We start from the raw sequence: 17,595 nt of genomic DNA, 5'->3' as shown, positions 1-17,595 counted from the left end.
TATAGATGTGACCCTAGTTGTTTTGTTTGTAAATCATCTTAATGTTACGTTAATTAGTTTAAATTATTATATCTACTTTAAGTAATATTTTCACTTTGTGGAATGTTTCCTTTTTAACTGAATACTAAAACGTAAACAACTTTCCAGGGCCACTGTTCAAAGTGTTTTTCCCAATGTAATTATGACTCCTATTAGTGTTATCATAGTGCTATCTAGTATAATGGTAACTTTACTTTCAGGCTTCCTGCTTAAGCTGTTACTCTGTTCAGAAAAAAACTAGCTTATACTTTGAATGTTTAACCATGAACTTCGCAATTGTCTAACAGAGGTTATAAAAATGTTTAGTTGTACTAAGGGTACTATACTGTAAGGGTAACAAAACAGGGATAGACCTTCATAGGCCAAAGGAAAAATACCAGGCTATAATATATTTAGATAAGTTTACTTAATATTTCTTAATGTTAGTTATTTACTAGAACATAATGCACCTTACACATTTCTTTATGTTTCAGATGCAGAAAGAAAAAGTCTGTATACCCTGTTTCTGGAGTCTGTGCAGTCTCGTCTTCGACACGGAGAAGACTCCACTGCACAGGCCCTCACTGAGCAGCAGGCCACCAGAGAGACCCTCATTAAGATGCAGTCCATTGCCGAGAGGCATCTTGAACTGGATGATGTTCATGATCCGCTGCTGGCGATTAATTTTGCAAGGTGATATGCACCTGCAGGATTTTCAATGATTGAAATGGCAGAATCTGTGCTGCAATATTTAGTAACTGTTTATCTCTGCCAGGTAGGGCTTTCCAGCCTTAAAAATAGAAACCTTTGTAGCCTCTCCTTTCTGATGAATGAAATATAAGAATATATTGCGTTCACTTATTTCAGATACATAACTTAGCCTCCTTATTATTTGTGAAAGTCCACAGATTATCATGAGCCCTAGGCCCATGGGAAGCGCTGTCACTCATACAGAAGACGCTCATGGAAGTTAGGGGTCCTGGGACATGTTGAGTCAGACCCTCCCGATGTATCTTGGCCCTTAGGGGCTTTTAGATAATTGCCCCAATGAAATAAATTATTAATACCCACACAATACCCTGTTTATTGTCTAATGGCCGTCATTCACTACTTTCAACCCTAAGGGCTAGAAAGACCTACTCAGTACTTGATTTTTTAGGCAGAAGCAACTCTGTGAAGGTCTGCTTCACACAAAGAATACTTTGAGGAAAAAGATTTTTATTTCTGTAATAGTTGGTAATTTTACGACTAAAGGTAAATATGGGACTCCAGAGTTTTGATTTAAGAGAGTTCTATTGAGATGAATGAATAAAGAACATGTGGTGTATATGTATACAGTGGAATACTACTCAGTCATTAAAAAGAATGAAATTCTGCCATTTGCAGCAATATGGATGGACTTAGAGGGTATTATGCTTAGTGAAGTAAGTCAGATGGAGAAAAACAAATAATGTATGATATCACTTATATGGGAAATCTAAAAAATACAGGGCTTCCCTGGTGGGTCAGTGGTTAAGAATCCACCTGCCAATGCAGGGGACATGGGTTCAATCCCTGGTCCAGGAAGATCCCACATGCTGCGGAGCAGCTAAGCCCATGAGCCACAACTACTGAGCCCGTGTGCCACAGCTTCTGAAGCGCACGTGCCTAGAGCCCACGCTCCGCAACAAGAGAAGCCACCGCAATGAGAAGCCTGTGCACCGCAATGAAGAGTAGCACCTACTTGCCACAACTAGAGAAAGCCCACGCGCAGCAACAAAGACCCAACGCAGCCAAAAAATAAATAAATAAATTTTAAAAATAAAAAATACAAGAAACTGGTGAATATGACAAAAAAGAAACAGACTGACAGATATAAAGAACAAAATATTGGTTTACCAGTAGGGAGAGGGAAGGGGGAGGGGCGAGATAGGGGTGAGGAATTAAGAGATAACAAATTACTATGTATAAAATAAATAAGCTACAAGGATATATTGTACAGCACAGGGAATATGCCAATATTTTATAATAACTATAGAGTATAACCTTTAAAAATTGTGAATCACTATGTTGTACACCTGAAACTTACATAATATTGTAAATCAGCTGTACCTCCATTAAAAGACAAAAGAAGAATTGATGTCTTTTTTTAAAAAGAGTATTCTGTTGACAGCAACTCTTAAAAAGAAGACTCATTTTTATATTAAAGGTTGTATTTGGAACAGAGTGACTTTCACGAGAAGTTTGCTGGTGGAGACATATGTGTGGATAGATCATCAGAATCTGTGACTTGCCAGACTTTTGAATTAACACTGAGATCTTGCCTCTATCCTCATATTGACAAACAGTATCTAGATTGCTGTGGAAACCTCATGCGAACTCTAAAAAAAGATTACAGGTATGAGGAGTGGTTTCATTTGGGAGGTAGTCGGTAGTTTATTGTACTTTAAGAATAGCTGAAGTTATTTTTAAACCTAGATTTCAAGCTAATTAGAGTAGGGAATGGATAGGCAATAAACAATTTTCTTTTGAGAAGATCAGTAGACCATCAGTGTTTTCCTAACTTTATTGTGAAATTTGTTTCTGAGAATTTATCCCAAATGAAATACAGAAAAAGCTTGTTACACAAAAATGCTTGTCACGAAGTTTGCTATCAGAGAAAAAACATGAAATTACTTAGTCATGGATGACTAGTTCTTTAAATTGTGGCATATCCATAAATATGCACATCCATATTAAAATATGGCATATTCATTTCCATGTATGAACTTTGTAAAGTTCATACAAATTATGTTTATACAGAGTTTTAAATAATGTAAAGTTTCTTAAATCTTAAAAAATAGGATATATAATATGGTAGGAACTATTTTTTTTAATGCATGGAAAAAAGACTGGGAAGAAATACCCTAAATATTAACGATGGAAATTCATCATGAATAGTAGATTTGGATTAACTTTTTTTATTACACTTTTGTGACTTTGCCAAATTTTCTTCAATGTTATAGAAAAATAACTTCTTTCTGATTATTAAAAGTAAACCATATGCTGTTTTTATTATTTTTGAAAATCTTTAAGATGTATTAGTATTTCTAATTTTAGTAAATATACAGTGTAAACACGTTTCACTAAAAATGATACCTGATCCTGATCTAGAATCCTATCTTATGAGCCTAAGATTTTTCTGTCACTTATTTTCTCTTCATTCAGGTTGGTTGAGTACTTACAGGCCATGAGGAATTTCTTCTTAATGGAAGGGGGAGATACCATGTATGACTTCTACACGTCAATTTTTGATAAAATAAGAGAAAAGGAAACCTGGCAGAATGTGTCTTTTCTTAATGTCCAGCTTCAAGAAGCAGTAGGACAGCGTTATCCTGAAGACAGTTCACGGTAAAATATGGGAGGACCTTTTATTTTAAATATTATAAGATAATCCATGTGTCACGAACTCTTCTCTTTTATATGTTATCTTATTTAATCCTCACACCAACCCCTATGAGTTTTACTAATGTTATTTTACACATTAGAAAACTGAGGCAGGGACTTCCCTGGTGGTCCAGTGGGTAAGACTCCAGGCTCCCAGTGCAGGGAGCCCAGGTTCGATCCCTGGTCAGGGAACTAGATCCCGCATACCGCAACTAATAGTTCATATGCCGTAACAAAAAAGATCCCTCATGCCACAGCAAAGATCCCACGTGCTACGACTAAGACCTGACACAGCCAAATAAATAAATATTTTGAGGAAAAAAAAAAGCTGAGACAGCAGTGACTTGCCCACTGAATGAGAGGAGATGTGAGATGGCACCGTGTGGTCTCTCAGGGTCTGATGGCCTTGCTCACATGGCTGGAGTCCATACTGGCAGCCTTCCTGCCCCACCCTTGCCCTCCAGCCGGCTGCACCAGCCTTCATTGTGATGTCACAGGCGGTGTTCTGAGAGAGTGAGAGCAGAGCCCTTGGCACTGGCCAAGGCCTGAGCTGCAGGCCTCACCTCACAGACCCTTACTTCCACCACAGACCAAGTCAGAGGCCAGCCCAGTTAGAGGGGAAATAGATTCCACCACTTTTCACAGACAGGGTTGCCTGTTTTCAAGCTGTTGTACTGGTTTATCCCCAGCTCAGGAACTCACCTTCCCTCCTCCCTGTCAGTCGGCCTGCTGAGCACCTGGGCCACGTCTGTGGGTTGGTGCCATTAAATCTTTGTATAACAGAGGCTCATTTTCCACCCTGCTTGTTCGTCCTTTTTCCTGTTCCGTGTCCTTGCTTGGCTACCTTTCTTGGCTCCCTCAGTGGCCCTTGAGAAGTAATAATGATAATAATCAACATTTATTACATGCCACTTAGGACATTATTTTCCTCACAGCCATGCCAGGTTACTGACTGTCTACTACTTAGTAGTAGATAAAATAATTCCTTTTATTTATGTCATGTGTTACCTTTGATGATTCCATAAAAGTAGAATTTTCATCAATTATATGATTAGTAAAAGCAGGGTAACCGCTAGATTCTTTTCATAGTAAGGAATTAGTGCCTAGTAATCCCCAGGGGGGCCAGGGAAGGCTAAAGTTATATTTTTCACTATCAATAGAAACTCATGAATTTTGTTATTTTTAGTATGTTTCAATCTATTACAGTTATTCCTTTTTTCTTGCTCAGACTGTCTCATCTTTACCCAGACGGAACTCCTTCACTTGACTCTAGTAATCTTGGAGAGCATCTTTGCTTTCAGGACTGGATGTCTGGACTCATCCTGTGCACTTCCTGCCCCAGGCTCTGCACCTCTTCCAGGATCACTGGTCCTGTCTGTTCTGTGGCTTTAAAAGCCCTTGATCTGTGTCCCAGAGTGTTCGTCTATACTGGATTATCAGTACTTCTGGGCTCACTCAGTGGATGGAGCTAGGAAATATGTAGAAAGAGGAAGATGAATCATAAGCTCATATTGATATTTCCAGTATGTATTAAAGATTATAGGATTTCACTTTTTTGATTTTCTTTTGTATCTTCCCTTGAGTGCTTACTAACTCATGAACATAAATATTTATTATATTTATTCTATAATAAATCATAATAGTTCCAATGTAACAATAACAGCAACAAGCCCACTGAGAGTTTAAAACATGCTTGTGACTATATTCTCTTCCTGTACTTTCAAGTCATCAGAATCCTGTATTTCAAGGTCACCTGGAACAATTCTCAATGTGATTATACCACAAATGTAGGGCTGGGTTCATTTGTTTTATTTTCTACTTTTAGGAATCACTTCATTTTTATTTTTCTTGATTCTATTTTGTTTTTTAATTGTATAAAACAGCTATATATTTCTTAAGTTAAAATCATTGATACAAAATTACTTTTAGGGAGCTCTGGCTTCTGTTCCTATTCCTGTCCATTTTCTCCCTTTCCTCATAACCTTTTTTATTAGATTTTATTTTATCCTTCCAGTGTTTATTTTTTGGAACCAAAACCGTATGTGTACATATTCCTTTTTCTCCTCACATGTTACAGAAAAGGAAGCACACAGTGTGCACTCTGTAACACCTGCTTAACTTTTCTTAAGTAGATAATACATCCCAGACCCACTGCATTGCAGGCTAGAGAGCTTGTCCTCACTTCTTTACAGCTGATTGTGTTCATTCAACCAGGTGTCCTGTTGGTGGACACGTGGATTCTGTTCTTCTGCGATGTATGTATGCAGTGACTGGTCTTGTGCATTTCACTTCTTATTTTTGCCTGTGTAACTTTGGAGTATTTTTCTAGAATGGGATCGCCAGGTAAAAGGGTAAACACCTGTGTAACTCTGCTAGCTGTTACCAAATTCCTCTTCATAAAGGCCGTATTTTTTCTAATTCCCACCAGCAAGGAGGCTTTCTCCACAGCCTCACCAACAGAGTATGTTGTCAGACTTTCGGATTTCTGCCAGTCTGATGATGAAAAATGATGTCTCAGTGTAGTTTTAATTTACATTTTTCCATGTGAGCGTAGTTATCTTTTCATATGCTTATTTTTGCATTTGTTTAAAAGTGAACTCTCCATATCTTTTGCCACTATTTTTGTCAGTATCAAGTTGTTGGTCTTCATCCTCTCCGTTTTTAGAAGCTCTTTTTTTCTTTTGGCTGTGCCACGTGGCTTGTGGGATCTTAGTTCCCCAACCAGGGGTCAAACCCACGCCCCCTGCAGTGGAAGTGCGGAGTCCTGACCACTGGACTGCCAGGGAATTCCCTAGAAGCTCTTTTTATAGGTTTCCCAGTTTGGCATTTGTCTTTTTGTTCTGCTTATGGTATAACAATTTCTTGTTTTGTCATGAAGATATTTTTTAGTTTTATAATGTATCTATCTTTTTTATTACTTCTGAATTTTAAGTGATAGTTAAGAAAGTTTTACTGTATCCAAGTGTATAAAGAAATTCACCCATGTTTTCTTTTAATGCTTGAATGGATTTTTTTACATTTAGGTGTTGATCCATTTGGAATTTATTCAGCTAAAAAACATGAGAAATAGATCCAGTTTTATCTTTTTTCCAAATGACTGATTGGTTGCCGTCACTTATTTCTTTAAAAAAAAAAATCCACCTTTCCCCATTTATTTGATACCCCTTTATCATTAAATTTTCATATGCACTTGAGTTATATGCATTGGGTCTCTCTCTGAATTTTCCATCCTATTTCACTGTTCTATTTATTCACATGCCAATAGCTTTCTGTTTTATTAATAGGGTTTTCCTGGCTATTCTTGCTTATTTATTTTAACAAATGTACTTTATTTATCATCTTGTCTAGCTCCATCCACCAAAACAAAATCAAAAACATTCGTGATATTTTTATTGAGATTCCCACTCATAGATTAACTCAGGACAAATGCGCCACCCCATTGGGACCCCTTCTCCTATGGCTTCCATGTGTTCTAGGTGCCTGTCTGTGCCCTCAGGCTCCCTGAGTCTGCACCTACAGGTCTCCTTCCCGGTTCCAAGCTCCCCTGCCCTGCCCATACCCCTCCCTTGTCACTGGTGCTCCTTCTGCATCCTCCCTGTGAGCCCCTTGCCCTCCGCCCACCCTTAGCATAGCTTCTCGCTCTCCTGCCTGGGGCACCTTCGTTCCATGTCGATGGCTTCAGCGACCGCTAGTGACCTGCAGGTCAGTACCTTTAGCCCAGGTGTCTGCATAACCAGTGCCTCATGACTTTCCTCAGATGCCATGTGTCCAAAACTGAGCTTCATCGTTTTCTCAGCCCTTTGTTTCTTCTGGATGGGACCACTGTTCATCCCAGTGCCCAGTGTAGCTCACCTTAGATTCCTTCCTCTCTGCCGGCCCCCACATACCCTGGTCCCTCGGTTCTGCTTCCTGGATGACATTCCCCATGCCCTTCAGCACTCACTGGAGAGCACCTCCCTGCCGCCTGCTAACCAGCTGTCTCGGCGTCTCTCCCTTCCACTTGGCCCTCCAGGGCCACACGGGACACTAGCCGCCCCACCCCCACGCACGCTTGGGCTGCTTGGCGCCTCAGAGCAGATGGGCCGAGCTTCTCTTGAGAGAGAGAGCTTTTCACTGTCTGGCTCCCCACCTCGCTTGTTGTGCACACAGAGACAGACACATCACCTTCTCTCTCCACCATACTTCCCACTTCAGGGATTTGGGACATTTCTGTTTTCCCCGAGAGCTCTACTCTCTCCCCCAGGAGCCTTCACGTGTCTGCACCCTCCAGTTACCTGAGTTAGCTGCTCTCCCATGGGCATGGCCAGCAGTTGTCTGCACTCCTGCAAAGCTCTGCCCCCCTGGCTTGGTGACTGGAGGGTGACTGCACGTTTTGTATGCTCTGGGCTATGAGCCCCTGGAGGGGGGCAGGGATTGGCTTTTTATCACCTGCTTAGTGCAGCACTTGACGAGGTATTCAGTAGCTGCCTACTAAGTACTTGGTAGATGCACGTGTAACAGACTTACAAGCTAAAAAAATTCTGACTAGTCTGTGACATGGAATGAATTGGCTAAACTCGTAAATCACACACCGACCCTTACATCTCTGGTTGTAAGGCTAACTCCTGCCTTGGCCTTCAAGTTAACCTTCCGTGGGCTGCATCCAGGCATCGTCACAGGTGCCTCTGTATCCTGGGAGAGTCACGTCCTTTCTCAGCACAGTGACAGAACTGCTCTGAGGAGTGAAGGAAATAAGTGCCTGGCTCAGGAACATTCCCATGCTCTATGGTAGCTGCATTCTATTGAGAGTCACACTCAGACTAGTTGGGCAGGAGTGGATGAAGCCATGTGTGACACCTTTGCTTTAGAAGCAGACCCCATTCTTTTTGTGTTTGTTTGTTTTTTTAACATCTTTATTGGAGTATAATTGCTTTACAATGGTGTGTTAGTTTCTGCCCCATAACAAAGCGAATTAGCCATACACATACATATATCCCCATATCTCTTCCTTCCTACGCCTCCCTCCCTCCCACCCTCCCTATCTCACCCCTCCAGGTGGTCACAAAGCACTGAGCTGATCTCCCTGTGCTATGCGGCTGCCTCCCACCAGCTATCGGTTTCACACTTGGTAATGTATATATGTACATGCCACTCTCTCACTTTCAGACCCCATTCTTGCCCACACACTTGCATATGCCTGCTCTCCAGGGTGAGAACAGCCTCTCCCGCCACCAGACACACACACACACACACACACACACACACACTCCCTCTCCCTCTCTCTCCCTCTCTCTCTCTGTCTCTCTGTCTCTCCCCACCCTCTCTCCTGCCACCCCCAACAGAGTGTCCGTCTCCTGAGCCTCTCGCTGAACTCTACCAGGACTAGGCACCTGCCAAATACAGTTAACCTTCCCTGACTTTGTCTTTTTTCCTAAGTAATTTACTATAAGTATCTTCTTTTTTATAGCTAAACCCATTATTTAAAAATTTTGCCCCCCCTTCTTTATTTCTAAAACCTGATTTCTATCCTGGAATATATGCTTAGAAAAATATGGAATATCTGCATTCCTTTTATGAAATGTCTTTTTGGAATATATAAATTAAATAACTCAAAGTGCTAAATAACTAAAACTTATATTTCTTTATCTAGTCTATCTATATCTTTTGAAAATGTTGACACAGCTAAGAAGAAACTCCCTGTTCATATCTTAGATGGTCTGACCCTGAGCTATAAGGTATGTGCTGATACTCTAAGAACATTTTCTATTAAAATTAAGGCATACAAGGGACTTCCCTGGCGGTCCAGTGGTTAAGACTCCACACTTCCAATGTAGGGGGCGCGGGTTCGATCCCTGGTCAGGGAACTAAGATCCCACATACTGTGCGGCGCAGCCAAAAAAAAAAAAAAATTTGAGACATATGAGTAATAGGTTACTTTCTATTCTAATTTTCTGTTTTTGTTTTCATAGGTCCCATGGCCTGTGGACATTGTTATAAGTTTGGAATGTCAAAAAATTTATAATCAGGTGTTTCTTCTCTTATTGCAAATAAAATGGGCAAAATATAGTCTGGATGTTTTACTATTTGGTGGTAAGATTTGTTTTCAACAGATAAATTATAATTTAATTTTAGCACTGAAAAAAAGGTTGGTAGTCTTAGGTCATTTTTTATATATACACAAGTGCCAAAATGATATGTATTTATGGCCATAGCTTTACAGACATCAGAATTAACTTTCCTGAATGAGTACAGTTAATCTGAAATATTCAATAACTAAATTAGGAATTTAGCCAGAATAAAAATTCTTAGGTTGGGCTTCCCTGGTGGCGCAGTGGTTGAGAGTCCGCCTGCCGATGCAGGGGACATGGGTTCGTGCCCCAGTCTGGGAATATCACACGTGCCGTGGAGCGGCTGGGCCCGTGAGCCATGGCCGCTGAGCCTGCGCGTCCGGAGCCTGTGCTCCGCGATGGGAGAGGCCACAACAGTGAGAAGCCCGCGTACCGAAAAAAATAAAATAAAGTAATTCTTAGGTTATGTGAAAAAGTTTTAATGACAAGTTAATAGGACTTTGTTTTTATATTTTTGATGACAGTGATAATCCGGGTGATATGGCAGCTTTAACTGCTTCACCTTCCAGATAGGGAGGATGGGGTCCCTGCTGTGCATCCAGCCGAGTGCCCTTTACAGGGCAGACGACCACACCATTGCAAGTCCTGCTCTGTGCAGTGGTGCAGGTGGGGTCTGAGTGGACGCTCTTCCCACCCCCTCTCCTCTTCGTTCCTTTACAGAACTAGCTAGTCCTGCTGAAAAACCACAACTTGAAGGACTCTTAGGTGGACAAGACACAGCTGCTAATTTTGGACCACAGAAGGAGCCAGTAAGACAGCAGATTCATCGTATGTTCCTCTTAAGAGTGAAGCTCATGCACTTTGTTAACAGCTTACACAACTACATCATGACCAGGGTTCGTGTCCATCCACTCAGTTCTGTCACCGTGTATACATCTGTTCGTGGAGAATTACTTGTAATATATTTATAAATACAAACAAGCACACAAGATACTTAATAGACTGTAAATGTGAAGATAGCACATACTAAAAACTTGATCATAAAATAACATGGCAGCAGGGGGAAGTGTTTTTTAAAACATGCCAGAGCACATGTATCCAGACACTGTGTCTCTCCTGTCTAGTGACCCCTTGGGATGACACACCCAGAGTGCCTCTTTTGGACTTGCCATCAGAACTTGCCACATAGTCCTTTAAATGTCAGCAGTGGGAACAGGGCTGTCCCTGGAAAATGGCTTCAGTTTTTTGTAATGGAAGCCTAAAAACAAATCTGTCAGGCTAGTATGGGGTGTAAGGAGGAAAATGCAGCCAGATTATATACTTTTTTTCTTAAATATAAGAAGTAACTCGTAGAGTAAATAAAACTGCTTTTCTTACACATATTAAAACCAGTTCTAGAGGAACTTCTGAAGAGGAGTTCAGATGTTTGAACAGTAGCAGTGTTATTCGAGGACAGTACTCATTGGGATTATAATGGTTGCTAAAAAAGAATTTGTAGTCATTCTGGTAAGAACCCACTTTTGTTTGGATGAAGTGAGCCTTTGAAGCCTGTGTTTTATACATGATACACATGGCAGAGGTGCTCTCTTTCCCGTGCACTAGTGGCCTTCAGAGGACCAACCTTAAGCCCTTAATTGTTGAGAGTAAATGGTTAAGTTTTTGTTTAATTTGTTTTTTGTTTTCTACTTGAAGTACAGTTATGTTCCTTTTAAAGAAAGACCATTATGTAAGCAGTGGAATTTATTAAAACATATAAATTCAATTTATCTGGTGACTTTTTTAAAAAAATCAATGCATATCCTATACAGTTCATATACTTGCCCCTCCACACAGGAGCAGTCTGTTAGTCCAGAGTGAGGCATTCCCTCCCTGTGCAAGTGAATGTAGAAGAGGTTAGTAAAAAAAGTTTTGTGTGTGGCACATTAGTTCTCAAAGAAAAAAATCTATTGATTAAATTTGTCATCTTTCAAGATTCTTCACAGTACAGGGCTGGAGTTTCAACATCAAGTCGAAGAAGCCAAGGATTTAGATCAATTGATTAAAATTCACTATAGATACTTGTCAACCATCCATGATCGATGTCTGCTGAGAGAAAAGGTATGTGAGGTGTCACCTGTGAACTTGGCCACTGAGGCAGGAATGAAGCCAGCCAAGGGAAGTTGTCTCTCTACTTTGGAATTTTATACTTATTAAGCTTCTGATCTGCAAAATATTTTTTTGACATCTTTATTGGGGTATAATTGCTTTACAATGGTGTGTTAGTTTCTGCTTTATAACAAAGTGAATCAGTTATACATATACATATGTTCCCAGATCTCTTCCCTCTTGCGTCTCCCTCCCTCCCACCCTCCCTATCCCACCCCTCTAGGTGGTCACAAAGCACCGAGCTGATCTCCCTGTGCTATGCGGCTGCTTCCCACTAGCTATCTACCTTACGTTTGGTAGTGTATATATGTCCATGCCTCTCTCTCGCTTTGTCACAGCTCACCCTTCCCCCTCCCCATATCCTCAAGTCCGTTCTCTAGTAGGTCTGTGTCTTTATTCCTGTCTTACCCCTAGGTTCTTCATGACATTGCAAAATATTCTTTAAGGAAGGACCAGATCAAATAGGTTACAAATTTGTGCCATATGACTGGAAATTACATATAAGAGAAACAGCTGACAACTTTATTGTGACAGTCTGCACTCAGCACTGTGTTTGGATTCAATAAGAAAATTTTATCCGCAGTTATGGAATAATAGTGCTTTGGTCAGGAAATGTGTCCAGCTTGATGTGAATATATTAAGTCATCTTACAGCCATTGGAATAACTTGCCCCATTTCACTGGTGAATTCAAATGGCTGTCCCAGGAAAAGGTAGTTTGCTGGCTCTGTTGGTCAGACTCTGCTGCTGATATACCTGTACTGTGGGTGCAGTAGGCGTGTGGTCCAATTCCAAGTGCATTTTGTTCAGAGCCTAGTACCCTTCCTTATACCTAGAAGGCAATGATTGCACTGAGCTTTTTCTGTGACTCATTTAAATTAGGTGAAAGTGTTGGTGTCAGTGTCCAAACATGGTCACAGAGCCTATGTTCTTCCATGGCTTTCTCTCCAGGTCAGTTTTGTGAAGGAAGCCATCATGAAGGTGTTGAACTTGGCCCTCATGTTTGCAGACGGTTGGCAGGCTGGCCTGGGGGCATGGCAGTAAGTACGCAGCTTGTGGGGCGCCTCTGTGCTGTGACCATTTCAGTTTCACTTTTAGCTGACTTCATTCTGGGAGCCTTGTTTTTCTTCTTGGCAACACATCACATACACTTATAATTATGGAAAGAATTGAAGAATTGAATTTGTTCATCTAAACTAGGCAACATCAAGAATTATGCAATTCTTTTCTGAGCGGTAAAACAAGAAAAATCTGAAGTCTTTTGATTAGAACAAGCAAATATCCTTAAATTACATTCCTGTTGTATAGGTTTGCTAAATTTTTGTTAATGGATGCCTTCGAGCATACACAGAAGCGGACGGGGAGCATAGCAGACCCTGGGGTCCATCACTCCACTTCAGCAGATGCCAGTGACAATCAGTTCTGTTTTGTGTTTACTGCCCACTCCCACTCCCATTCACTCAATTATTTTAAACCAAATTCTGGACATCATGCTAGATCCTCGTCCAAAATTGTATTTTAGAGAGCTCTAAAAGAATGATTGTATATTTTACTTTTAGGGTGTTTATTATCCACGCCTATCACATAGAAAGAGGACCCAGGACCTCTTTCTTCCTATCCAGAGTACCATCCTCTACTGTTACCTTGAATGTGCAGCTCAATAGTTTGTCCCTGTCTTGTTTATAAAATTAATGTAATGCTGCTATTATTACTTCCTTGAAATATATTTAAAAGAGCAAGTCTGGTTGACTGGGCTGTTGGGATAATAGCTTGTACTTAGTTGGTATTAGTAAGGAGCCGAAAGTTCGTTATAGCACTAATCTAAAATCTTAACATATGGCTGTGTCAGAATACTCTGAATGGTAGATAAAATTCCTCATTGCAGGGGTGAAAACAGAAGTCTTACTTTATTATGTTGTCTCAAGTGTGTGCAGCAGACTTCTGCCTCCATGTCACTGTCAGGTGGAGGAGAAGGTAATAACACTGCTGCATATTGTTGGCTAAAATTGAACTGTTTCTTCAACAAGGGGGTGAGGAGGACTTAAGAGGCATATTAACCATCACAGTTTATGGAAATTAACTGATCTTGATTCACATTTAAAGCAGAAAGTGAAAATTTTTTAAAGCAAGGTGAAATTTTTAGGCAAATGGTATGGTGGCTATGATTTTAAAGGAGTATTTATCTTTAGTGTGTACACACTGAAATATTTATGACTGAAATGCTATGATGTCTCAACTTTGCTTCTAAAGATACGGGGCTAAGGGTATAATTGGGACTGCCTGCAGGGGGGTGACTACTGAAGCTGGGTATGGGTGTTTGCTATTTCCCGTAATAACAGTTTTCTAGTAAGTTTAAAATGTAAGGTTTTATATCTTTAATGTGCTGTTTATTTGAAAGAAGGTGTGCTTGTGAAAAGTAAAAGTATAGAACTGTACAATAGAAAAGGGAATATCCTCAGTTATCCTCACTCTAGAACTCACTACCATCCTGAAGCAGCAGTTTTGTATCCTAATGACACTTTCCTTCAGACTCTTTGAAAGTTTGGCAGGAAATTTTATATTTTATTTTAGAATCTTTAGAGTTAGGATTCTACATAATTAAACTGAAGCACATTTGAAATTACTCCAAAGGTATTTTATAGCCTACCTAGTAACTCCTTATGCATTTACCTAAATTGAAATTTACTTTCTTTCCTAGAATGGAGTCTATAGAGAAAATGGAGTCTGATTTTAAAAACTGCCATATGTTTCTTGTAACCGTCTTAAACAAAGCTGTCTGTAGAGGATCCTTTCCCCATCGTGAGTATTATGTTAAAATATTACTGCTTTTATATTTTCTGGTAACTAAGTCTACCTGTTATTGTTTTGGTACTGATCTCATGAAGAATTAGAATTTTTCACCACTTCGAACCTGGAAAGTCCCTCAGCAGTTGAATTGTTTTTCCCAAATTACAGTGGGGTGAGTGAATCAGTTGTAAAACATTGAGACTGAAGATTTTGCTTTCTAGTATATCATGTGTTACACCAATGGATTTCTAAAACCATTGTTAATTAAAGCAGATGGCAGGATAGGTTTCAGTACACTTCACTGTCATGTGTAGCCTTTGTAACTATTCCTTTTCAAAAGATAGGGTTTGCAGGGGTGGGGGGGTGTTTGTTTTTTGTTTTTTTAGCAATTTTAAAATTCCCAAGGCTGCCTCTTAAACAAGGAAATGCAGGCCTGACGGTTCAGTACACAGACAGTGTGTGAAGCAGACAGAGGTCTGTGGGGTGAGTCATGGGGAGAACACAGTCATTTAATCTACAGACACAAAGGACTAAGTAGTATCTCTTGCAGAGCTTTTTTGGGAAAAGTATGCAGGACTAATTTGTTCCCTATTTCTGTATGTTCAAATTGTGATATGCTCATTAAAAGTAGCTGAACATTTTTTAAAATACTGTTAGAGTAACGAGTGAACATAGAATAAACAAACAAAAACACATCATCAGAAAGTTGTGAATGCAAAGAAATCTAAATAAATTCTGGGATGAGATGAGCCCTTCAGTGCTGACCTGCTGCACCCACAGTTCAGGTAGGCGGGGCAGTGACCGGCCAGAGGCACATAATCTTTGCCAGGATAGAGAAACTCGTTGTTGGCGTGGCAGACTGGAATCCTAGAGGAGCGCACGCAGAGCCAGTCCTGACCCCCAGCCCTCCCCGAATGCTCTGTGTAAGTGGTGAAGAAGCTGGGGGCCTGCCAGGCAGGAAAACAGAGAAAGTTCTGATCTCACAGTGCTTACTTAGATCCCTATATTCCTGTGTCATGTGACTTCTACAACGAAGAGGCATTTGTTTATTACGCAAGTATTTAAAAACAAATTACTGTTGTAAGCCCCTACTGCCACCTCTCAGCCTCCCCCATTTTTACCCCTGGCCAAAAAAAAAAACCATACTGTGTTAGAAATGTGTTAGAGGAAACATTGATACATTTGTCCATTTTTGCACTGGGTGACTGTTAGACAAGGAGATTCCACTCATAGCTCAGAACATGGTGTTTTGTTATGAATTGAGGCCAGATTTTATGACATTTTGAAAAATGTGATTTGCTCAGTGTAATGCCCAGATTTTTTTTGTTTTCAAAACTAAAATGATCTGAAATAGAAATAAATCATACTTTCTCAATTGTATTTAATAAATGATTATCATCTTTATTGTATGTTAAAAGTAATGAGTATTTTAATTAAAAATAGAAAATGTCTCTAAATACTTTTCAAGACATTTATTAGAGCCTATTTAGCCATTTTCAAACATTTAAACCTATTTTATTAACCTATTTTTATTCTTCCCGCAGTGGAATCTCTAGCACTGTCACTCATGGCTGGCATGGAGCAAATATCTTCAGTGTAGTAAATGCCTCAGATTTAATCTTCATACATATACATTTCCACCACATGCAGCTGCGAAACGGGAGTCTATTTTGGTTTGTTTTTAAAACTGTTGTCTACTTTCTAGACAAGTGGGTTTTATGTGTTTTCTCTGGAGATTATTGGTTAGTATATTGGGTTATGCATATAAAACTGTATCAATAATGCAGAATGTGTATAGGCTGTTTACACTTATATTTCCTACTATAAGCTATAGATTTATGGTATTGATACCTTTAAATATAAAATAATTGTTTTTGAAAATGTAATTATTAATATTAAAAATAAATTAAAGCACTTTATTCCCCTTTTGCTTAGTCACAGAAGTTTTGGGTTTTTTTTTGTATGCCTGGGAAGTTCCAAAATGGAAAATAGCTTCCACCAATGTCAATAAATGTAAAAGCCCGCTGTTGATACATCCTATTGTAAGCTAACCACAATTAATTAAAACTATATTTACTGTTCAGTTTTCCTACATTTTCTTTATATACTTCTTGGCATGTCTCTAGCATTTATGACTCAGCACTGTATTTACTAATTTTTTTAAAAACAACTACTGAAGTCCACATAGCCTCAGAGCTGAGCACCAGGGGCCTCTGCCCAATCTCAGTCATTTTACAGCATCAGCATTTCCTGCGTGCAGATGGCAAAGTCGGCTAATAAGCCCTCCTGGGAACAAGCCCAGGTCTCAGGCTTTACTTTGAAGTCTTGGAAGAAATTCACTGAGGAGGCCTTCAAATGCCAGGGATGAATAGTTACTTCCAGGTCTCAAGAAAACACTGCAGTATAATCTAACAGCTATAAGATATGAGAAGTATTTCTTGATCTGGTACTTTAAGTCAAAACCCTGTAGAAACTGATGGAAGCATATGCTCGCATAAAGCAGTCATGATGGAGTCAAGGTTCAAACAATGATGGCCTGGCTCTTTTGGTAAAGTTCTTTATGCATAGCAAAAGCCATCACATCAAGCATACCAAAACATAATTCTTTCATAAACTGAATTACGTTTATTATCAGTGTTTCTAAACCTGGGATAGAAGATACATTTATTTATAGGATATTTAGGAAAGTAAATATTTTCATTTTAAAAAATGAGTATTTGGAATTTGTTGTTATCTTAGACTGATTTTATACTGTATTTGTTCTTTTCTCATGACTTTAAGAGTTTCCAAGGGAAGATTAGCAAAATTTAAATTGGGGGAAGAATAGACTTCACAAAGTGTCCACCAGTTGGTTTCTTTGGGAAGGAGCCTCCAAGATGCAGATGCCCAATGGGAGGAAGGGAAAGGGCGATGAACTGGCTGGAGAGAAAAGCCAGCCCTGCAGGGCTGAGACAATAGGCTTCTATCCCCCACTTTCATCAGTCCTTGGTTGTGGGTCCCTAGGGCAAGCATGACCTCTCCAGCTGAGGCCATGCCAGGAGCAGCGACACTGCAGCTATGTGCTGGCAGTGCACCAGCACATGAGCTACACTCATCAGGTGATTCTTGAGTCATCTAAACAAAGGACTTTTACACTAACTCTAAGTAAGAGCTGCTCCTTAACTAGTTTGTGTGGGAAAGTTAATGCTGTGATGT

General features: G+C 39.9%; 1 protein-coding gene across 4 annotated transcripts in view; it reads left to right on the top strand.

The window, feature by feature from the left end:
- Nucleotides 1–16,122, top strand: part of TUBGCP5 (tubulin gamma complex component 5) — a 60,808-nt gene extending 44,686 nt beyond the window's left edge. For 3 of the 4 annotated variants that reach the window (XM_022590500.2, XM_022590502.3, XM_089916972.1), the window contains 10 exons: nucleotides 513–711; nucleotides 2,207–2,395; nucleotides 3,205–3,387; nucleotides 9,053–9,137; nucleotides 9,372–9,492; nucleotides 10,191–10,366; nucleotides 11,442–11,567; nucleotides 12,565–12,653; nucleotides 14,312–14,412; nucleotides 15,945–16,122. In XM_022590500.2, coding sequence (XP_022446208.1) covers nucleotides 513–711; nucleotides 2,207–2,395; nucleotides 3,205–3,387; nucleotides 9,053–9,137; nucleotides 9,372–9,492; nucleotides 10,191–10,366; nucleotides 11,442–11,567; nucleotides 12,565–12,653; nucleotides 14,312–14,412; nucleotides 15,945–16,000 — 1,325 coding nt within the window. In that variant the 3' untranslated portion in view covers nucleotides 16,001–16,122. The remainder of the gene's footprint in view (nucleotides 1–512; nucleotides 712–2,206; nucleotides 2,396–3,204; nucleotides 3,388–9,052; nucleotides 9,138–9,371; nucleotides 9,493–10,190; nucleotides 10,367–11,441; nucleotides 11,568–12,564; nucleotides 12,654–14,311; nucleotides 14,413–15,944) is intronic. The other variant, XM_089916971.1, reaches the window with a different exon arrangement.
- The last annotated feature ends 1,473 nt before the right edge of the window (nucleotides 16,123–17,595 follow it).

The sequence above is a fragment of the Delphinapterus leucas genome, chromosome 8 (assembly GCF_059928025.1).
Source record: "Delphinapterus leucas isolate spDelLeu-1000000601 "Yukka" chromosome 8, BTC_Dleu_Yukka2, whole genome shotgun sequence".
NCBI classification, from domain to species: Eukaryota; Metazoa; Chordata; class Mammalia; order Artiodactyla; family Monodontidae; genus Delphinapterus; species Delphinapterus leucas.
This window is presented reverse-complemented; position numbering and strand designations above follow the sequence as displayed.